Source organism: Microtus pennsylvanicus, chromosome 14 (assembly GCF_037038515.1).
Source record: "Microtus pennsylvanicus isolate mMicPen1 chromosome 14, mMicPen1.hap1, whole genome shotgun sequence".
In the NCBI taxonomy this organism is placed as follows: domain Eukaryota; kingdom Metazoa; phylum Chordata; class Mammalia; order Rodentia; family Cricetidae; genus Microtus; species Microtus pennsylvanicus.
In genome coordinates, this window is record NC_134592.1 from 3173472 (window position 1) to 3197767 (window position 24296).

The 24296-nt window shown below is 45.2% G+C and overlaps 2 protein-coding genes and 1 non-coding gene across 3 annotated transcripts in view; all 3 read right to left on the reverse strand.

The window, feature by feature from the left end:
• Positions 1 to 24296, reverse strand: part of Ptprn2 (protein tyrosine phosphatase receptor type N2) — a 707251-nt gene that overhangs the window by 611934 nt on the left and 71021 nt on the right. The window contains exon 2 of the mRNA XM_075948076.1: positions 18659 to 18709. Within this exon, the coding sequence (XP_075804191.1) occupies positions 18659 to 18709 (51 nt within the window). The remainder of the gene's footprint in view (positions 1 to 18658; positions 18710 to 24296) is intronic.
• The window catches only part of Ncapg2 (non-SMC condensin II complex subunit G2), a 564457-nt gene that overhangs the window by 382564 nt on the left and 157597 nt on the right, over positions 1 to 24296 (reverse strand). The window lies entirely within an intron of this gene.
• LOC142835447 (U6 spliceosomal RNA) lies at positions 13179 to 13280 on the reverse strand. Its single transcript, XR_012907874.1, has one exon. It is a non-coding gene; the product is annotated as a U6 spliceosomal RNA (small nuclear RNA).

Sequence of the window (24296 nt, forward strand, 5' to 3'; positions counted from 1 at the left end):
TGTACACCAGCCCCTGGGATACGTCTATCTCTAACTTACACCCTGGAGTTACAGGGATGATCTGCTCTATGCAGCTGTTATATGGGTTCTGGGGCTCTAAACACGGGTCCTAATACTTGTCTAAAAAGTGCTTTCCCCACCAAGCCATCTACCTGGTCCTGTTCTGGGCTTTGTGTTTTAGTTAGTAAGAATTGAAGTTCTTGGGTTGGGGGAAACAAAGCCCATGTTAAAGCTACTATGAATAGACCAATAGAACGTCTGTGGTTGTGGAGAGCTTGGAATAGTGCAGGTTCAGAGCTAGATGACAGCTTTTCTCAGACTATCTCCAGCCCCTAACTGCCTCTTCTTGTGATCTAACATCCTTACAATCCCAGCCTCTGGCCTCCATCTTTGGAAGTCCCCTTCCCCTGGTTCCAAACTCCACCTCCAGGGAACCCTCCACAGGAAAGGCCAAAGACCACTCCCGCAGGCTATTTTAATACTCCCCAGAAAATAATCATGTGGTATTTCCTCTTTCTCTCTGATGGTCATGTCAGCGGCTTTTTGTCCCCCTCTTGGGCCACCCGAGAGTGCAGGCATCCAATTAAACTGAATATCTTTTAATTTGGTCTGATTCGGTCTGATTGGGATTGAGAGCTCGTTTTAGGAAATACTCCTAACAATAACCATTAGGTAAGTCTTCTGGGAATGGCTAACAGAACACTATCCTCCACTAACCAAAGGCTGAGAATGTCGTCAGACAGCGTCCAAAGCCTACAGCACAGACTTCCTTTGCCATAACAAACCCACCTGATGGTCTCACCAATATATCTGGAAAATACACTGATTTATGATTCTCTGCTGTGGGACAATGGTCTTTTATCCTGTCACTTGTATTATTTTTAATAAAATGCTGATTGGCCAGTAGACAAGCAGGAAGTAGAGGCAGGGCAACAAGAATGCTGGGAAGAGAAAAGCACAGTGCACAGTTGTGACCCAGCTGCAGAGAAAGCAAGATGTGACTGCATCGCCGAAAAATGTTCCAAGCCACGTGAATAACACAGACAAGAATAATGGGCTAGTTTAAGATGTAAGAATTAATTAATAAGAAAAGCCTGATCGCTGGGTGGTGGTGGCGCACGCCTTTAATCCCAGCACTCGGGAGGCAGAGGCAGGGGGATCTCTGTGAGTTCAAGGCCAGCCTGGTCTACAAGAGCTAGTTCCAGGACAGGAACCAAAAGCTACGGAGAAACCCTGTCTCGAAAAATCAAAAAAAAAAAAGCCTGATCAACTTAGGCTGATCAGTTTATGATTAATGTAGACCTCTGTGTGTTTATTTGGGACTAAATAGCTGTGGGACCAGGTGGGACAGAAACCTCTGTCAACAATTCTCTTTACTCCATTACTATAAAAACTTCATAAAACAGGGAGCTGTAGAGATGGCTCAGTGGTTAAGAGCACTGGTTGTTCTCCCAGAGGACCTGGGTTCAATTCCCAATACCCACATGGCAGCTTACAACTATCTGTAACTCCAATTCTAGATAATTTGATGCCCTCCTCTGCCCTTCATGGCCTCCATAGGCACCAGGCATACACAGGCATCTAAGCAGGCAAAACACCCATGCACATAATGCCTCCATAAGATCAGGTTGGAGGCAAGATTTATGAAATTTTTTTAATTAATGATTGATGGGGGCAGCCCATTGTGAGTGGGACCACCCCCGGATTGGTGGTCCTGTGTTCTTTAATAAAGCAAACTGGACAAACCATGAGGAGAAAGAAGCACTCTTTTGTGGTTTCCATATCAGCTCCTGCCTCCAGATTCCTGCTCTGACTTCCTCTGAAGATACACTGTGCTGTGAAGGTATGAGCAAAATAACCCTTTCCTCCCCAAAGTTCTTTCCGTCATGGGTATTGGGCCAAAATTATCTCAGGGCCTGTACCTTGAGGCCTGTAAGACAGAAAAAAAGCCTGGCATGAGTTTGAAGGATAGTCTCAAAGCTACCAAGTGAGGATGAGACAGCAAAATCTAGGTAGATGAGCCTCCAGCCAGAGGGAGGGCTTGGCTGTCTCTCATTGGCTGGAGGTATCCCCGCATCATATGATGTCACTTAACCAATATAAGCCGCCATTCACAGTAACAAACTGAGTTCCTGCTTTGACTTGACTCCCTATGGCGTCTGATTGTCCTGCATTGTGGGGCTACAGAAGGGACAGATAGCACACTCACCTTTCCCTGGGTCCCAGCAATCCCCTCCTAGTTTCAGCTCACTGTAATTCATCTAGAGGACTGCTTTTTCTTCATGAGGAAGACTGCAAAAAGTTCGCCACTTCCATTCCTACAAATGCTCTCAACCTGACAAGAGATACAAATGAACTGTTCTCCCATCGGAGATGGCCAGTAGTTCAGCCTTTTGCCAACAATATTTGTATAGTACCCTCTCTCCATATTTTGACAAAGACAATACCCTTCTATGTGTTTATATGGATGATCTAATCATTGGGCATTTGGAGAACTCAGGGCTACCTGGGTAACCATTATTGTTGATACCCTCCAACAACATGTATTTAAAATAGCCCCAAACAAAATACAAAAGGTACCCCCAAAATAAATGGACCCCATTTAATCCTGCCTGAGCCTCTCATTTTATTGGGGTTACAAAATATACTGGGAGAAATGAACTGGGTAAGGCCCTGGTTGCCTGTAGAGACTGGGAGACTAGATGTGTTCTATGCTTTCCTAAAAGTGGGAAAACCTTATGAGATCATTTCATTGCCCCCTGAGGGTCGTCAGGCACTCACTGAATTAGTCAACAAACTCCATCAGGCTTCTTTGGTGAGATATAATCCTAACATTCCAATCCAAGGCTGGATAGTATTAGGGAAAAGTCCATGCTGGCTGCCATTGTTCAGCAGTCACAACCACTAGAATAGGTACGCACCACTCAGGGGGGCACTCCCAGAGTCGATCAACTAGCTGATATGATCATAAAAATCAGGGGCATGTCCCTCCAACATTATGGGAAAGATCTGTTTAAGTTAATAATTCAATTCAAAATTAAGGAATTTTATGAATTTTAGAACGGGTAGACAGACATTGTTCTCGACTAAGCCTTTCCCTGGAGGGATTTCTTGGGACCCTGGACACCTACTTTGGGGAGTACCAGCTAGTGAAGCTATATCAAGAACTGCACTGCAGAGTCCCCTCAGTCTTTTCTTCTAGGCCCCTGCCCCAAACATTCACTGTTTGCCCAGATAGTGAGAAAAATGGGGCCGCCTTTGTAGTTTTCGTTGCAGGGGGACCAAGGCAAAGATTACCAAAATTCTCCCTTGTGGGGGATCCACTCAATATAAGGCAATGATGGCTGTATATATTGCCCTACAAGAGGTCCCAGATCCCTGCAATCTCTATTCAGGCAGTCGTTATGTGGTGAACCTACTGCCCCACTTACCCTATGCCTATATCAGATTGGATGCTAATCCTATTTCTGCCTTGATGATACAACTCAGATCACTCTTAGAAGGTATGGAAGAAAAACATATATATTCAACATCTCAAAGGGCACCAAAACCTCCCTGGCCTCATTTCCCAAGGGAATGCTGCTGCGGATGTTGCAGCTTCAGGGGACTGTCTCATAGAGGTCTCAACTCTGCCCATACAAAATGCTACCCAAATGCATGACTCAACTCATGTCAACTGGAGAAGACTCAAATATCTATACCCCCAGATCCCCTCAACAGAATTAAAGAGAATTGTTCATACATGCAAGGCTTGCCAACAGTTTCTCCGCACCCATCCCCCCCCTTTTTACAAGGGCTGGGGGGTGAACCCAAGAGGGTTAAGACCCAATATCATCTGGCAAACAGATGTAACACATTACCTTCCATTTGGCAAGTTAAAATATATGTTTGTGATCATAGACATGTACTCTATGGCATGCTGGGCTACCTACAACCCACTCAGGGGAAAAGGCAGCCCATGCCAAAAGCCACTTCTTAAAATGTTTTGCTATGTTCGGACCACCGCAACAGGTCAAAATTGACAACAGCCCTGTCTTATAAGTAAAACATTATTAGAATTCATCCAGAGATGGAATATATCCCATACCACCGGGACCCCACACAAGCCTCAGGGTCAAATGATTGTGGAAAGACATCACCAATATCTGACAGTGGTCCTTATAAAATAAAAAGGGGGAGAAGTCTCCCCCCATTTACAACTGCAAAAGGCATTATTAACCATCAACATTTTAAATTTTCAAAAATCAGATGAACAAAATAGATTCTAGAAACATTGGGGAACCCTACCAACAAGGTCCTGCCTAAAGGTTAGGTAGAAGGATCCTATCACTAACCAATGGAGGGGCCCAGGTCCCTTGTTGACACAGGGCGGAGCATATGGATGTGTCTTCCCAAACAGAGGGGAAACACCTATATGGCTACCCGATCATAACTTAAAATTTCTCCCCTCCCCTCAGGACAACAGGGAAGACCAAAATGACCAAGAAAGAAAGAAAGAGATTATGGTGGACAACACTTAAATTTAAACACAAGAAAAGAAAAATCACCACTGCCCAAGGGAAATCAACCATTGAGGAAAGTGTTGCCTGTTTATCTATTTCAGACGACGCTCCTGGCTGTAATCATGTTAATTCCTCTTACTAGGACCAAGGTCCAGGCAACAAGCCCTCACCACCCACAGAAAGTGACTTGGATCTTGTCAAGTTCTGGCACTGGGAAGATCTTAAACCAGACTTCCCAGATGACAACACCCTGGACGTGGTGGTCTGACCTGATGTTTGACCTCTGTGACTTGGTGTGTGGGAGGTGGGAGACTGGATTCCAGGGATCAAAGGGAGACCTGAATGCAGAGGCTCTCGGGGGTGCACTCTACCCCAGGCATCTGACCCCAATGATCCTGTGTGTTCTCTTGTCCTTAGGAGACATGCCCTGCAGACCCCCTTTTATGTATGCCCAGGAAGCAAGCGGACTGCCTTGGCTATTAGAAACTGTTGGGTTGGGGGGGGGGCTCCTGATTACTATTGTTCTTCCTGGGGGTGTGAGCAGACTGAGACTGGACATTGAATAAAACAACATGGAGATATAATGATCTCTACGGTTTCCCAGGTACCCCTATCCCGGAACCCCCTATATGGAAGATGCACTCGATTTAGATGTAACCCTCTGATATTAAGGTTTACAGATCAGCAGAATAAAGGAAACCTATCCTGGTTATCTTTAAAAAAAATGTGGGGATTAAGGCTATACCAAAAGGGATATGATCATGGCCTTATCATGACACTTCACAAGGAAATACTTCCTGAGAACCCTCCTCGGGTGCTGGGGCCTGCTTCCCGAGCTAATGCCCATGGGGAACACACCTGTATATACTTCAACTTTACATACCTCAACCCCCGCATCATCTGCCCCTAAGGTATCATTCACCAAGCCATGTAGAGATGTAGGGGGATTAGAAGCCTCACCTTATTTGATGGAGACCATTAAGATGGCCTTTATGGCTTTAAACCTTATGAACTCCGAAGCCACCGAGACCTGTTGGCTTTGCTTACAGCCACTAGCCCCTATCTTAAAGCCTTTGGAGTAAATGGCTCTTATGAGACACTAGATAAAGCTGATATTCGTAGATGGGAAACCCCCCAAATGGGATAGATGTTGGGACTTACTATCCCCCTTTAGCAGATGTTGAACGCAACTTGTGTCTCATACACCAGACACCCTCTCCTTAACCTCACTTGTGATGTGGCTGATGGGTCTTGAGCTTCATGGACCATGTCCAAAGAATATGGGTAGTTTTGGATCTGCCAAGAGACAGGGTTACTCCCTGCCTGTCTGACCCAATGATCATTCAGCACAATGATACTTGCCTGTTTGCATTAATTTTCCCTCTCGTCTCTTCCCTAATTGGGCCAATGGCTATTTGTTTATTGATCTGTCTTTTTGGCCCATGTGTTCACCAAAGGCTGAAACAAGCATTATAAAAACAGATACAACAGGTACAACTCATGGCCCATTGAGTACATTATAATAAGCTTGATACATATCACCCCACAGGTGAACTCTCAATTTGAGGGTACCTAGGTAAAAAACTCTGGATAGGGGTGACCCTGACCCAGACCCTCTCCCTGGTGGCTAGTCAGGCTTGGTGAACAGGGTGGGGGGTGGGATCTAAAACAAAAAAGGGGGAGATGTTGGGCCAAAATTATCTCAGGGCCTGTACCTCAAAGCCTGTAGGACAGAAAAAAGCCTGGCTCGAGTTTGAAGGATAGTCTCAAAGCTACTGAGTGAGAACGAGACAGCAAAATCTAGGTAGATGCCCCTCCAGCCAGAGGGAGGGTCTGGCAGTCTCTCATTGGCTGGAGGTATCCCCGCATCACATGATGTCACTTAACGGATATAAGCTGCCACTCAAAATAATAAACTGAGTTCCTGCTTTGACTCCACTTCCTATCATTTCTGATTTTCTTGCATTGTGATCTGATTGTTCTGCTTTGTGGGGCTGCAGAACAGGCAGATAGTACACTCACCTTTCCCTGGGGAATAAGGCTAAGGAGGCAATGGTAACCCCCACTAGGACAGGCCCCAGGTAACTGGTTATAGGATAAGACCCTGGAGTCCCTACCTTTGTTCTGTGTTGGTTCTTTGGTTGAAGGTAAATAAAAAGCCATTGCTCTTGACCTTTTCTGTTCATGGCAGGATGGTTACTCATTAGAAACCAGAAAAATGAACAGGGTTTCTGTCTGGGTGTCCTCATAAGCTTGATCCAAAGTGCAGCCACAAAGTGCAGGCACTGTGGGGCCATACTCTTTAGCCAGAGCCTTTGTCCTGCACCAAACACTGGCACTTTCATGTTTGTACAGAGAAGACTGCAAACTGGAAATTAGTGCCATGACTCATACTGACTGCCAAGAACCTCACAGCACCAATCTGGACTGCTGGAAAACTGCACACAGAGAAAGTCGCCTTAAAGGTACTTCTCCAGATTAGAGAGCTCCCCCAGTTCCCACCTCCCTAGAGACCACTGCCTTACACAGCAAGCAGAGTTCTAAATGTTCACTGTGGGACATTCAGCAAGCTTGTCTTCTCTGTGCTGGTCTGAAGGGTGAACTGTTTGCTTTTCTTATTAATGTGATCAGACACCTGATAAAAGCAGCTTAAAGGAAAGACCTGGTTTATATATATTTGTTTAGACTTATTTATTTCATTTTATGTGTGCATGTGTTTTGCTCACATGTATGTCCATGTCTGTACACCATGTATTTGGTGCCCAGAGTAGTCAGAAAGAGGCACTGGCCCCCTGTACCCTGAGTTTCACAGATGTTCTGAGCCACAAGGTGAGTGCTAGGAGTGAAACCCACATCCTCTACGAGAAGAGCATCTCTCCAGTCCTGGACAAGGGGGCTTACTTTAGCACATAGTTCAAGGGGACAGTTCATCTCGGTGGGGAAAGCATGCTGACAGGAGCTTGGCCACAGTCGGGAAGCTGAGAGAGGGAAACACTGGCACCATAGGATAGTGCCATGCACGTCTAGGGTGAGACTTCCCCCTCAGTGAAATATTTCTGGAACCATTTTCATAGGCACAAGCAGTTGTTTCCATGGGGATTTTAAACCCTTTTATGTTTACAAGGAAAACCAACCATCACAACTTGTCTTCTCAAACCGTTTATTGGGGATGGGTGACCCTCCCTTATTGGAGCCACCAAACCCCAGGCTCCTTTTCTAGAAGTTCGAACAACTTTACTCTGCTCTCAACCACCCCACATTAGTTACTCATGACCCTCATCATCCCCCTATTGGTTTCTAAGCTCTCTCCCTCTCTTTGGAATCTATTAATTTAGCAGACCACTAGCTTCTACCAATCAAAAGTTATGAATGCCATCAGCTAGCGTCTGAGGCCTAGAGAAAAGTCTCCCCCATCTTGCTGCAGTTACTGATGTTCCCACCCATGTATTTTAAACCTGCCTTAATTATGACTGTCTTTGTTCTGTAAAACTATGGCACTGCTTTCACACTGGGATATAGAATTGGGTAACCGAAATCTGTGTTCCTGGGCCATGATCGTTCACATTAGTTCCAGAATACACGATCTCTTATTCCTAAGTGAGCACTGTATGTTTTCTTCAACAATGACAAATTAATAATTTCTTCTACCTAGGTACACAAACATTTCTGTTTCCAGGGAAATGCTGTGTCTCATTCATAAAAGTGTAAGGACATAAAAAAATTTTAAAAAGCTTTGCCTGTCAGGAACTGGTTAAGATACTGGCCTTGAGCTCTTTGCAGCATCAAGAGTTGGCTGGAACCAGGGACCTTTGCAAAAGTGCAGACCAACTGTCCCTAGCAGCTAGCCCCCTCTTAACTCCCAGCTTTGTGGTCTAGAAAAGAGCAGAAATAACTGCTTGGAGGGAGGGTAGGGGGCATGCACAGGAGCAGAAGTGGTCCATACCCTGTACTCAGCAAAACCAACTTCCTTGATCCTAAGTAAACCTGGCTTGCAGGTTTTGTATATATATACAACCCCAAATAAGGAACGGGAGCTCTCCTGCATCACATTTGGGAACCAATCCAAGCTAGGTAGTATAAGAATTAAACCTTGCTTTTGCATTCTGGACCTAACTGGATTCTGGTGGTCTTTCTGGGGGGTAGGAGGTCTCTCAACCTGGGAACAACAAAAGAATTTTAGAATGGACTCAGGAGGATTGAGCCATCAACCTGGGCCAGAGCAGACCTGAAAGCAAACTCCACCAGAACAAGTATAAGGAAGCAACCACTGAGCGAGTGAGCCAGAGCCAGAGACCACTAAGGATCTGAACAGAAATCTGGGACCTTCAAGGGAGTAGACCTAAGCCGGGACTCCTGTGGGTCTAGGCATGAGTCTAGGACCTCCGAGGGAGTAGGCAGGAACCAGAGATCTCTGCTGGTCCAGACATGAGTCTGGGACCTCTGACAGAGTAAGCCTGAGCCAAGTCCTCTGCAGGTTTCGGCACATCTGAGCCTGGAAACTCCAAGGGAGTAGACTAGAGCCAGAGTTCTTTCAGGACCAACCCCCAAGCCGGGGACCTCTGCACGAACAGATCCAGACCAGGGACATTTACAGAAAACAGGTCTGAGCAGACAACCTAGGCTAGAGCAGGCCTGGGACAGCAAACTCCAAGGGAGTGGAGCAAAGCCAAAAGCACTGAGTGACCTCCAGGAACACAGAGTGACCAAAGGGGTAACTAGAACTGTGGCACACGCTGTAACATGAGGAACAACCATCTGAGTCTTGGAAGATTAATCAACAGAATCACAGACAGCACCAACCACACCTATTAGGGGAAAAGATGAGTAGAAAAGGTAAGAACACACACAACACCACAAAGAGCAAAAAGACACCAGTAAAACCTAAAGACCCTAAAAGAACAAGACTTGAGCAACCAAATATAGATGAAGCAGAAGAAGATGACCTAAAAAATAACTTCAGGAGAATGTTTGAAACTCTTAAAAAGGAAATGAGAAATTCCCTCAAAGAAATGGAGGAAAAGACAGACAAAAGATTGGAAGACATCAGCAAATCCCTTAAAGAAAACAAACAAAAAAAAGCAATCAAACATATGAAAGAAACTATTCAAAACTTGAAAACTGAACTATAGACAATAAAGAAAACACAAGATGAGGGAATTATAGAAACAGAAATCGTGAGAAAACAATCAGGAACCACAAACGCAAGCATGAACAGCAGAATACAAGAGATGGAAGAGAGAATCTCAAGCGCTGAAGATACAGTAGAGGAAATAGACTCATCAGTTAAAGAAAACATTAAATCTAACAAAAGCTTAACTCAAAATATCCAGGAAACATGGAACACCATGAAAAGGCCAAACCTAAGAATAATAGGTATAGAAGAAGGAGAAGTTCAACTCAAAACATGGAAAATACATTTAACAAAATCATAGAAGAAAACTTTCCCAACCTAAAGAAACATATGCCTATAAAGATACAACAAGTTTACAGACATCAAATAGACTGGATAAAAAAAAAGTCCCCTAGACACATAATAATCAAAACACAGAACATACAGAGTAAAGAAAGAATATTATGAGCTACAAAGAAAAAAGGTCAAGTAACATATAAAGGTAGACCTATCTTCGGATTCTTCACACCTGACTTTTCTTTGGAGACAATGAAAGCCAGAAGGTCATGGTTAAGTATTGTGAAGACATTAAGAGACCACAGATGCCAGCCCAGACTACTACACCCAGCAAAAATTTCAATCACTATAGAAGGACAAAACAAGATATTCCATGACAAAACCAGATTTAATCAATACCTAGCCACAAACTCAGCCCTACCCAAAATACTAGAAGGAAAACTCCAACCCAACAAAAACACAGACAATTGATGGTCTCATAGCAGCAAATCCCAAAAAAAGAGGAAAATGCCCAAATTAACATCACCAACAATGAAAACTAAATTAACAGGAGATAGCAATCACTGGTCATTATTATCCATTAATATAAATGGACTCAACTCACCTATAAAAAGGCACAGGCTAACAGATTGGATATGAAAACTGAACCCCATCCTTCTTCAGCACACAAGAAACACACCTCAGCCTCAAAGATAGACATCGTCTCAAAGTAAAGGGTTGGGAAAAATATTCCAATAAAATGGACCTAAGAAACAGGTGAGTGTAGCTATCCTAATATCTAACAAAATAGACTTCAAACTAAAATCAATCAAAAGAGACAAAGAAGGACATTTCCTATTAGTCACAGGAAAAATCCATCAAGAGAAAAATCTCAATACTGAACATCTATGCCCCAAATACAAGGGCACCCTCATATGTAAAAGAAATACTTCTAAAGCTTAAATCATACATTAAACCCCACACAGTAATAGTGGGAGACTTCAACACTCCCCTCTCACCAGTGGACAGGTCAGTCAGACAAAAACTGAACAGAGAAATAAGGGAACTAACAGATGTTATGACCCAAATGGACTTAGCAGACATCTATAGAATATTCCATCGAAACAAAAAAGAATATACCTTCTTTTCAGCACCTCATGGAACGTTCTCAAAAATTGACCGCATACTCAGTAACAAAAAAAACCTCAACAAATACAAAAAAAATAGAATAACCCCATGGTTTAAAACTAGAGTCAACAGCAATACTAATTCCAGAAAAACCACAAACACATGGAAATTAAACAATGCCCACCTAAATAGTCAATGGGTCAAGGAAGAAATAAAGGGAGAAATTAAAGACTTCCTAAAATTCAATTAAAATGGCCACACAACATACCCAAATTTATGGGACACAATGAAAGCAATGTTAAGAGGAAAGTTCATAGCAATAAATGATTACATAAAGAAACTAGAAAAATCCCACACTAGTGAATTAACAGAACATTTCAACACTTTAGAACAAAAAGAAGCAAACTTACCTAAGAGACCTACATGGCAGGAAATAATCAAATTGAGAGCTGAAATCAACAAAATAGAAACAAAAAAAAACAATTCAAAGAATCAATAAGACAAAGAGTTAGTTCTTTGAGAAAATCAACAAAATAGACAAACTAACCAAACTAACCAAAAGGCAGAGAGAGAATATCCAAATTAACAAAATCAGAGATGAAAAGGAGGACATAACAACGGACATGGAGGAAATCCAGAGAATCATCAGGTCATATTTTGAAAACCTGTACTCTACAAAATTAGAAAACTTAAAAGAAATGGACAGCTTTCTGGATAAATATCACTTACCAAAATTAAATCAAGACCAGATAAGCAAATTAAACAGACCTATAACAGCTGAAGAAATAGAAACAGCAATCAAAACAACTCTGAGATTCCATCTTATACCAAGATCAAAGACACTGATGACAACTTATGCTGGAGCCCTTGTGGGGTAAAGAGAACACTCCTGCATTGCTGATGGGAGTGCAAGCTGGTACAGCCCCTTTGGATGTCACTGTGGCGATTTCTCTGAAAATTAAGAAGCAACCTTCCTCAAGACCCAGTAATACCACTTTTGGGTATATATCCAAAGGATGCTCAATCATTCCACAAGGACATGTGCTCAACTACATTCATAGCAGCTTTGTTTGTCATAGCCAGAACCTGGAAACAACCTAAATGCCCCTTGACCGAAGAATGGGTAAGGAAAATGTGGTACATTTACACAATGGAGTACTACACAGCGGAAAAAAATAACGACATCTTGAATTTTGCAGGCAAATGGATGGAGCTAAAAAAAAACATCATTTTGAGTGAGGTATCCCAGACACAGAAAGACAATTATCACATGTACTCACTCATAAGTGGTTTTTAAACATAAAACAAAGAAAACCAGCCACAAATCACAATCCCAGAGAACTTAGAGGACCCTAAGAGAGATTTTCATAGATCTAATCTACATGGGAAGTAGAAAAATATCTCCTGAGTAAATTGGGAGCTTGGGGACCTTGGGGAAAGGTGGAAGGGAGGGGAAAGACAGGAAGGTGAGCAGAGAAAAATGTAGAGGTCAATAAAAAAAATCAATAAAAGAAGAATGGACGCAGAAGGAAGTTCATGAACAATTTTATTAGAGTTTGAGAGAAAACACAGCAGAGTTGAGGTAGAAATTGTACAGCAGCCAGCCAGTAGGGGAGATGGTGAGAGCATCCCCTTTCAGTTAGCCCTGGAATAGAAATAGCTTACTCAGAAGGAAAAAGAGCACCTGAAGATTGGAAGCACACTAGTGGGCCCCCAAAGATCACAGCCATACAGTACATGTTCTTCTATAGTCCCCCCTCCATCCCGTTTGGATTTCCAGGGCTCCGTTTAGCACATGCTCTGTTTGTCAAATGATGCCAGGGTCGAGAAGGGTTTCCAGTGTTTCCCTGCTAGCTGGCTTCTTACTCTTGCGCAGGCGCATTAATCTTGAGGAAGCTTTTGTAGGTCCCACTCTCCTGTCACACTCCCGAGATGACTCACTGAGCCTTTCTCCTCTTCCTTCATTAAATCCCTTCAGCAGAGGACCCTCCCTGTTTGCTGAGAGCAGGATACAAATGACAACAAAGTCAGGCATGGCGCCACAGTCAATGTGATCTTCGGGCGGAATTTTCCTAAGTTCGCCATACCTGGCAAGCCAGCACTTCCAGCACCTGTGTGGCACAGGGCCACTAGGAGGAGGCGGCTGTTTTCTGTTCTTTTTTTTAAATATGGAATGCTTCATGAATTTACATGTTAGCACAGGAGCTATGGTAATCTTCTCTGTACTGTTCCAACTTTAGTATGTGTGCTGCCAACGTGAGCACAGGGCTATATTAAGTGCTCACTGGTCAGGTACTGACCCATAAAGTAGAACCACATATTATTAACTTTTGTTTTATTTTAAATACTCAGCTATTAAGTCGTTAAAAGCTAGCAGGCTCAAAGAGCACTGAATGGGCCCCATCTAATTTTATCACAATTGTCCTTCTTAGTATTTAAAATACCATATCAATAAAGATGTTTGTAAGAAAACATTTGAAAAACAGAAAAAAAATAAGAAAAGTAGAGTGACGGCTCAGATGAGGAGTCATAGCTTGGCACGTGCCTTTGAGGCCTTCCCTTCCTGTCTGCATAGCCGTCCCCGTATCAAATGGGTTCTCCTCTCACAACTCGGTGCTTATAATGGTCTCCACGCTCGCTTTCTAATGTCTGCTCAATATTTGAATCATGAATAAAACAAAAGTGCATGGTTAATACTGTCTGCCAACTTAATCAGGTCTAGATGAGCCAAAGAGCAGACCTCTGGGCCTGTTTGTAATGTCTATAATGGAGTTTTCAGATTAAGTTAACTAAGGCGGAAGTTACCTCTAACTTCGGGCAGCTCCATACCTTGGAACAGGGAGCAGCCATCTCATGCTCCTGGTTCTGCATCTTCCCCACCATAATGGGCTCTATTTTAAATTGTAAGCCACACACAGTAAACAGTTTCTCGCCAAAATCGCTTCTAGTAATTGTGTTTGGGTATAGCAACAAGAGAAGTAGCTAACAACACAATTATAAAAGCACTCCCTGGGGCTGGAGAGGTGGCCAAGTGGTTAAAAGCACTAACTGCTCTTCCAGAGGACCAATTTTGGTTCCCAGCACCCACATGGTGGCTCTCACTATCTGTAATTCAAGCCCTAGGGGATCTAATGCCCCCTGCAGGCCTCTGTGAGTACCACACATACACATTGCACAGACATACATGCAAGCACATGTAAATTAACAATAAACTTTTTAAAGCATTCTTATTTCAATATTGATGATACATCTGCTGTGTCTAGAATGCACATAGTTATCACTGCAAAGGGTTATCTGTGCCGGAAGCTTCCTTTAATACTTCGGGTTGTCTGTCTTGTGAGTCAGATTACAGGCTGGGACTTGTGGAGCCCAGAGAGACACCTCCATAAACCACTGACCCAATGGTGTACCATAAGCATTATTTCAAATCTTTGCAAATTTGCTCTAGTACTTTCTCATTCATGAGATTTCTTTTTTAGGACTTATTGTCTAGCTTTTGACATTCAGGGTTATTAGTTCTGGAAGAAATTCTAATCCAAACCTTTTGAAGCAGATTTTTCTCACACACAGGAATCCCATGTGACTATTATAAACTCTATTTTCTTCAGCCCATACCAGGATGGCAAAATACTCAGAACACATACAGCTTTTCCTCTAATGACCAAATACTGTTTCAGAGTTTACATTTTTAAGCTTTTGATTGTGGGATATTGTGTCTGTGGTAAGAAGTGTCAACGAAAACACTTGTGTGGTTAGGCCTGTCCCCACTAAGAAATGGTTGGATCCTGAGTACTCTCACCTAATCAATGGGTTGGTCAGTGAATGTATTCATAATTTTGTGGTACTATCGAGAGGTGGTAGAAATGGAAATGTGGGGCTTAGTGAGAGGAAGAAGGTCTCTCTCTTAGTGAGAGGAAAAGGCCTCTCTCTTAGTGAGAAGAAGGTCTCTCTCTTAGCGAGAGGAAGAAGGTCTCTCTCTTAGTGAGAGGAAGAAGGTCTCTCTCTTAGTGAGAGGAAGAAGGTCTCTCTCTTAGTGAGAGGAAGAAGGTCTCTCTCTTAGTGAGAGGAAGAAGGTCTCTCTCTTAGTGAGAGGAAGAAGGTCTCTCTCTTAGTGAGAGGAAGAAGGTCTCTCTCTTAGTTAGAGGAAGAAGGCAGTTTTTGAAGTGTACACCTTGTCCCCGGCTCCTATCCTGTCCCTCAGCTTCCCCTCTGTCGTGAGGTAGACAGCTCTACTATTTTGTGCCTTCTTGATCTTCCTGTCTGTCCTCCTGTGTCTAAGGGAGTAGAGACAGCTGACCACGGAGGAATGGTTCTCAACCTTTCCCCTGCGGCAGCTCTTTCATGGAGTTCCTCATGTTGTGGTGACCGCAGCCATAAAATTATTCTCATTGCTGCTTCATAACTGCAGTTTTGCTACTGCTATGAATTGTAATGCAAATATATTTGGAGATACAGGCTTGTCAAAGGAGTTGTGACCCACAGGTTGAGAACCACTTTCATAGCCCCAAACCCCTAAAACCACAAGGCGAAATAATGTTTTCTTCCTTTTAAGTTTCTTTTCCTATTATTTTGCCAAGGCAATAAAAAACTAACATACCCAATGGTAATCATATACTCCTACGGTGAAGTCTGCCATCCCAGCCATTTTCAGGTGTGTAGCTCGGTGGCATGAAGAACACCACTGCTGTGTAGTCATCAACACACCACCTCTAGAACTTTCTCATCTCCTAAACTGACGCCCCTCACCAATTAAAACTCCCCAACCCTCATCTGCAGATGCCGCCTCGCAACACCCAGCTGTCTGTCTTTGAATATGTTGCTCTAGGAGCCAGTGAAGGTAAAACCATACGGCATTTGTCGTTTCCTGCGGCTGGCTTATTTTACAGAGCACAGTGTCCCTATGTCAGTGATGCCCTACGGTGTACGGGGCCCGGTTTTCTTTCTCCACCCACTGAGGGAGAAACTCTGCCTCTCTGCATGCGGGGAAATAATGGAAAGTACCGTGGTGCCCACAGCTGTGCATGTATTCTTCAGGGCTCTGCTGTCAGTGGACATAAGCCCACAAGCAGGATCACTAAGTCATATCCATACTTGACGTTCAATGAGCAGCCGTACTCTTCCCGTGGTGCGGGGCCTTTTCATACTCCCTCCCCTTTCCCAGATTCCTGCTAATGTTGTTTGTTTTGTTGTTGCTCTGTGTAGGTGTGGTGTTGTTTTTTTTACAGTACTGAAGATCAAACCAGGGCCTTGCAGCACAAAGTTAACTCTACCACTGAGTTAAACCCCTAGCCCTTTTATTTCCTTTGCTTTTTTTTAATAACAGGTGTAAATCGACTATGTTTAGCTTTTGATATTCTTGATAAATTACCTCATTCCATCCAATCACTTTAACCTTTTGGTTTTGTTTTAAAGGTCTAGAGGCGTCTAAAAAGCACAAATTAGCTGATAAGATTACACATGTCTGTCTGTATCCCGAGAAAAGGAGAGAATGAAAGAGATCCCATGTGTGAATGCAAGCACCCTGGACTCCATGCCACACCCTGCCCCATGGCCACCTGTCCATCTTCACCGATCCAGGTCACACCTCTCTGCTCCACCAGCTGGCAGCCTCAATTATACAGTCACCATGACAACAGTAAATCCAGGCCAGCAGCAACAGGATGTTATGTTTCTTGTCTCCAGTCAGCCACAGCAAACACCCAGGCTTACAGCCCTTGAATGGCCTGCCTTGCCCTTTCCTAGACCTAACTGCACTAGAAAACAGTGCCAAATACTGTCTGTTCCTTACATCAAGACCTGAATATCTATATTTACATTTAAATTGCTTTTCTTTCCCAAAGAATGGAAAGCTATTATCTTAATAATGTGCTTATCACTGAAGGTTGGAAAGGCAAGCTGGAGTTAGGAAAGAACCTTCCAGACTTGCTTTCTGCTGAGGGAAGGGTAACAGTTGTGTCTGTCATTTTGTTGGTACTGTGTTTCTGGTTACACAAAACATATGTGCGCACGCACACACACATTTTGTGTCCTCTTTGATCAGAGCTTGGTGGGCTCAGACTAATAAAATATTGTTAAGATAGTATACTTAATGATTTCTCAAAAAAAAAAAAGCAGCACAAAGTACAATGCAAGGAGTCTGGAGTCATGCCACATGGTTGGCAGGATCCACACCTGGCCTGGCCTGGCCTGGCGTCACATTCCCCCAGAAAGCAAACACAAAGCAGGGCTGGGCACAGTTGGCATCCTGCTCTCCTTCCTTCCAGGGGCCAGTGCTGTCCTTCCCTGCTGGCTCTTGCTGCCTTCTTAGACACACAGACAGCTCTCCCCCACCCTGAGATTCCTGATCAAGGCCATGGGGCTGGTCCTCTGCATGACCGACTGACAAGCACTTGGCTTAGTTTTTCAGCACAGACAAAGCTCGGCTCCTGCACTCAAGGGCAGGCCTGCCCTGTCCCCAAGGCTGGTGACTTCTCTGCTGCCAATAGACACCTGCAGCGAGGCAGGGTCATAGAAGAGCACCTGTGCCAGCTCAGACGCCACCGCCACTGCCCCGCAGCAGCAGCAGCAGCAGCAGCAGCAACAGAACACTTGCCCTCCCCACAGGCAGTAAGCTGAGAGGAAATGCATGGTGTGCCTGCCTCTCCGGTCTGGCTGGGGTTTCTGGGGGCCACTGTATACCCAGCCTCACTCTGTAACACACAACTGTGACCTTCGAGCATAATGTCCACCCCTCCTGTAGTTCAAACAGTGAACTCCCAAGAACTGGTCACCCACCAACCAAGACACAAAGTAGTTTCCTTTATTTGAGAAGTCCTTGGCCACTTCCTGATGGAGAAAGGTCATTGGTTAAAAAATAAAGAAACTGCTTGGCCCTCATAGATTAGAACATAGGTGGGTGGAGTAAACAGAACAGAATGCTGGGAGGAAGAGGAAGTGAGCTTAGACGCCATGCAGCTCTCTCCAGGGCAGAAGCAATGCAGCCAGCCACCAGGTCAGACATGCTGAATCTTTCCTGGTAAGCGTACCTCGTGGTGCTACATAGATTATTAGAAATGGGTTAAGAGGCTGAAACTAATGGGCCAGGCAGTGTTTAAAAGAATACAATTTGTGTGTTGTTATTTCGGAGTATAAGCTAGCCAAGCGGCCAGGAGCCGGGCTGTGGGAAGAGGCCCGCAGCTCCTACAACAACTTCCTTCCCTGCTGACAGTCACTCAGCCAACCCTTGCAGGAGCTGGTTTTAAGAAGGACTTCCTGTGAGCTCAGCCTCAAGACACGAACACAGAAGATGTGCAGTCATCGAGCACAGGCTGGGTGTGTGGGGCAAGCAGGGCTAGTGCTGAGGAAAGCCAGCACACCGAACTCACGCTCAGCCTCTCTTCCCTACACCAGAGTCTGTCATGAGCCATGCTCCTGCCTCCTGCTACTGAGCTTCTAGAGAACAGCCCTAAACTCAGGGAACAGGGCCAATGGCTCTGAGACACAAATCTGTGTGTAAGATCTCTCTCTATCTACCACATCCAAAGACAAACAGTTGTGCTGCCCTTTTCAGAAGACACATCCCCCTAGGCTGGAGGTCCCACTCCTACTCACAACAGAAGGAAGAGATCAGAGCTTCGGCAGTGCCCCATGAACCCACACTCACCGTTCATACAGGCCTCCGATGATCCACACAGGCCATCCTCAAACAAGCAGCCTGGATAAGAAAGACAGAAGAGGAGTCAGTGACAGAGATACCAAGGACTCTTGAGGCTTTCAGACCCCCATGCAGGTTCCTTGGGTCTACTTCATCATGATGGAGCTAGGTTATTCTGAAGCTATTATAACAGATCCCTGAATGATCTGACCAATCTCTTCATCAGGATGCTTGGCATGCCCTGTGCCTTCAAGGCCACATAAGAGAGAGCCCACATCCTGGGCATGATCAACTATGCAGATGTGCCCCTCCCCTAGCTTCACAGTATTGCTGAGCTGACCACCCAAGGAAGTCCCAGGGGCTTGAGACTGAGCTCACAGCTAGAAGCATCTTGGGGCAGAAGTACACACAACAGAAATGGACCAGACATATGTGCACACAGAGATGGATGCTCACATACATCTGACCCTCATGCTCTACCGCTGTGCACACAGGGATGGATGCTGGCATGTGATCCCATGATCTCTCTACAGCTGTGCACACAGGGATGGATGCTGGCATGTGATCCCATGATCTCTCTACAGCTGTGCACACAGGGATGGATGCTGGCATGTGATCCCATGATCTCTCTACAGCTGTGCACACAGGGATGGATGCTGGCATCTGCCCCCATCTCTACAGCTGTGCACACAGGGATGGATGCTGGCATCTGCCCCCATCTCTACAGCTGTGCACACAGGGATGGATGCTGGCATGTGATCCCATGATCTCTCTACAGCTGTGCACACAGGGATGGATGCTGGCATGTGATCCCATGATGTCTCTACAGCTGTGCACACAGGGATGGATGCTGGCATCTGATCCCATGATCTCTCTACAGCTGTGCACACAGGGATGGATGCTGGCATGTGATCCCATGATCTCTCTACAGCTGTGCACACAGGGATGGATGCTGGCATCTGCCCCCATCTCTACAGCTGTGCACACAGGGATGGATGCTGGCATCTGCCCCCATCTCTACAGCTGTGCACACAGGGATGGATGCTGGCATGTGATCCCATGATCTCTCTACAGCTGTGCACACAGGGATGGATGCTGGCATGTGATCCCATGATGTCTCTACAGCTGTGCACACAGGGATGGACGCTGGCATGTGATCCCATGATGTCTCTACAGCTGTGCACACAGGGATGGATGCTGGCATCTGATCCCATGATCTCTCTACAGCTGTGCACACAGGGATGGATGCTGGCATCTGCCCCCATCTCTACTATTGTGCACACAGGGATGGATGCTGGCATATGACCCCATCTCTACAGCTGTGCACACAGGGATGGATGCTGGCATGTGATCCCATGATCTCTCTACAGCTGTGCACACAGGGATGGATGCTGGCATCTGACCCCATCTCTAGGGAGACTGGCTGTGTGCTACGTTCTATAGGGAGGCTTCTGCAATGTCAGTGACCACCTTGGACAAAGAAAAAAAGAGGAAAGAACAAGTAGGTGAAGGGAAACAGAAGACATGAAGAGTGAAAGAATATAGAACCTGCACTTAAAGAGAACACACAAAGGTGGCTAGCCTCTCCCTGCAAGTGAAAGAGACCCTGATAACCTCTGATGAAATAGGAAGGTGAGCCAATGGTAAATGTGCTCACCCAGCAGGGAGTAGGCAGCTGGCTGCTATCTTACAGTGTGCCAAGCCACCCTGAACACAGAGAAGGGATGGACATAATCTAGGCAGGGTCAGGGGTGGGGCATAAGAGAGGCCTCTATCTATACTCAGGTGAGTGTTCCCTCTTAGGGATACAGTCCTATATTCACACCTGTATAGTGCAGTGATAGGAGCCCACAAAAGCTGGTGTGCTCTGAACATATTTATCTTTCAACAACAAAGCCTAATGCCTTCATGGCTATTTCTCTAGTTGTCAAACTCCTATGCATCTACCAATACCCATTCAAAAGACCCCCATGGTGTCCTCCACACAGGCCAGCCCAGTGAGTCTGCCAAACATCACGTGGGACCTGCCACAGTGTGCAATGATTATCAACTAAAGTGTAGCGTCGTAAATGAAGGCAGACAGAAATTATAAGAATATATTTAGCTTTAATTGGGAAAGACTCACAGAACCTGAGGTTCCAGCAGAGAACAGGAAAGCAGAAGGGGCAGGGGAGAGCACACCAGCAATATTTATTAGTAAAAAATATCCTCAGGCGACCCTGCCCTACAAGCAAGGTGATTGGTTGGGGCTACCCCTACATCTCCCCCTTTTGTCTAAATAAGATAGAGCCAAACCAAATATAACTATATATAATAGGAACAAATAATAAATACACTAAACATTTTATTTTACGTAGTCTAAATAATGTAGAGAGTAACTACTATTATCTAATCTTTAACTCCATCAAAGATCTGATAAGGGAAGTAATATTACTTAACAAACAAGAAATATCCAAAATGTGCAACAAATGATAGAGACAACTGACTACCTGGGCAATCACCCAAAGTCTCGCTAGCAATGTTGAGTCAACCAACTTTGGATAAGGCCTAACATAACTGACATACCATTATTTAAGGCAAGGAACTTTTTTAGAACTATCCTACCCTGTCTTGGCAAGATAAGACCATCCTGTTTTATCCACTTATGGATATTTTGTAACTTTGTCAGTAGTTGAGGTATGGGATTTTCTTAACCCAAAGGCCAGTTTTGCCAAGAAGACAAGCTCCCAGTGGAGTGTCTTTGGTGTTCAACGTTCTCTCGGGAGTAGAGTGGTGTTGTCAGGAGTGATTGTGTCTCGTTGGCACGGAATTTTAGGTTAGATTAAAGGTCATTTTCTATAGCTCTTTGAAGAGGCTGAAGATTACACTATCTATACTAAATATAATCTCTATGTATCTAAAAAACCTGATTATCCTAAAAATAAATATGGCAAACATAATTTTCAATACTTATCTAACTTGAAGACTAAGAGAATAAACAACTGTGTAATATATGAAGACAATGATCTCCAACTGTAAACAATGTCATTATATAAATAATATTAGAGGTAGAAATGTACATTGTAATATGGTAAATGTATCAATACAATATAGACAAAGTTATAAGCATACTCTTATACAAAAAATAGAGGTAGGGGCACTCACATTTAATATTTAATATATCAATATACAAGAAACAGTACTAATACAATTTTTAAAAAACAGTAATTCACAAATACCAATCATCCCATCAAACCAGTTATTCCCCTCCCCCTTTTTTAAAGTACCCCGAATTCCATAAAATATCTCCCCCATCCCCTCAACCCTATACCAACCACTAAATGATGTCCCTAACCCTGAGGGCAGAGGTCGCCCATCTGTCACTGCAACTGTACCGTGGCGGGGCCGAGTTGCTGATGATCGTGCAGCTGGACGGGAGTTGGGGAAGGGAAAGCGAGCTGGGAGCGAGCTGTGAAAGCTAGCGGGCTATGCTCACACTTCCTGAGCTCCTTTAGCTGACTTGTTCGCAAAGGCTGGGAAAGATCCAGCTTGTGTCCCCGGGGCCGCACAGGGGTGGGGGCAAAGAGCCCCACGTTGGGCACCAAATGTAGCGGCGTAAATGAAGGCAGACAGAAATTATAAGAATATATTTAGCTTTAATTAGGGAAAGACTCACAGAACCTGTGGTTCCAGCGGAGAACAGGAAAGCAGAAGGGGCAGGGGAGAGCACACCAGCAATATTTATTAGTAAAAAATATCCTTAGGCGACCCCGCCCTACAAGCAAGGTGATTGGTTGGGGCTACCCCTACACTAAAGGGTGCATCATCCTCTCAGGACTGAGGTTCTTGGGGTCTTCTTTGCATCTTCTGTCCATTCTTCCATGCTGCCCTTATGTCTAAGTAAGTGAATGAATGCAAGAAAACTGATAAACTGAGAGAAAATTATTAATTTCAAAATGACTGAACCATTAACTCCTTCACACAAGAGTTGGTACAGTTACTTATAGCTGTAGGAGCCAGCGGCACTTAGCAAGCATAGGTGGAGCAAGACACGGAACCAGGCTCCCAAAGGACACACAGGCCTGCAATTCCCACAGGCCAGTGGCCTCCTTTCATCCTTAGGGTTGCTCCATTGACCTGCCAGAGGAGAAAATCATGGCTGGCAGGGTCCTTTGCTTCGGTTTCTTTTCTTAAGAGGACTCTGGGTCACGCGCAGGGCAGCTGACCCCACACAGTCCCTTATTCATCCTATTGTTGTGTGCACTAGAGACTAGCAAGCTCAACCGTAGCAGCCTCTACCCTAAGAGATGCCATTTCTTCAAAGCAATGATATAGTCTTATGGGAAACTGTATTTTCACCTGTAAAGCACATTTTTAGCATATTTGTGTCACACACTTTAGCCCTGAAGCAGCCCTGCCTCATCTGTACCTCCACTCCCAACGACCTACAGCCTCATGACACCCAGGACCATCCCCTCATCCATAAGCACTGAATTCAAGCAGTATTTTAAGGAAGGGCAGCTATGGCTGCGAGCCTTTTAAGGATACTGGGGTATAGCAGGTGACATCTCAGAGCTGTAGGCCTAGGCATCATGCTGGCTCACACAAATGCCATGCCCTACTGCGGTCAAGGGGCTTCTCTGATCTCAGCACTGTAAACAGTAAAATTAAGGCCAGGTTTGTCAGTTTCCGAACTGCTCCTATCTGACTGCCGATTTTCCCCTCAGTGACATCATCAGAAATGAACTGTGGGAGGCTCCCATCAGTCTGATTGATACCTCTCTCCTCCCAGGGTACAGAAGTGCAAGGGCACCTTAAGCTGGAAGACAGGCTGGGGTAGTCATGTGCCATTGCTCCACACCCTGGTTCCAGCAGTTGGCATACAGCACTGTTCCATGCCATGCCCATGGCCGTGGGCATACGGCACTGTTCCACATCCTGACCGTGACCATCACTGTGGGCATACAGTATGCTTCCACACCCTGGCTGTGGCTGTGGGCATACAGCACGGTTCCACACCCTGGCTGTGGCTGTGGGCATACAGCACGGTTCCACACCCTGGCTGTGGCTGTGGGCATACAGCACGGTTCCACACCCTGGCTGTGGGCATACAGCACAGTTCCACACCCTGGCTGTGGCTGTGGGCATACAGCACAGTTCCACACCCTGACCCTGGCTGTGGGCATACAGCACTGTTCCACACCCTGGCTGTGGGCATACAGCACGGTTCCACACCCTGGCTGTGGGCATACAGCACTGTTCCACACCCTGGCTGTGGCTGTGGGCATACAGCACGGTTCCACACCCTGGCTGTGGGCATACAGCACGGTTCCACACCCTGGCCGTGGCTGTGGGCATACAGCACGGTTCCACACCCTGGCTGTGGCTGTGGGCATACAGCACAGTTCCACACCCTGGCTGTGGGCATACAGCACAGTTCCACACCCTGGCCGTGGCTGTGGGCATACAGCACAGTTCCACACCCTGGCCGTGGCTGTGGGCATACAGCACAGTTCCACACCCTGGCCGTGGCTGTGGGCATACAGCACGGTTCCGCACCCTGGCTGTGGGCATACAGCACGGTTCCACACCCTGGCTGTGGCTGTGGGCATACAGCACAGTTCCACACCCTGGCTGTGGCTGTGGGCATACAGCACAGTTCCACACC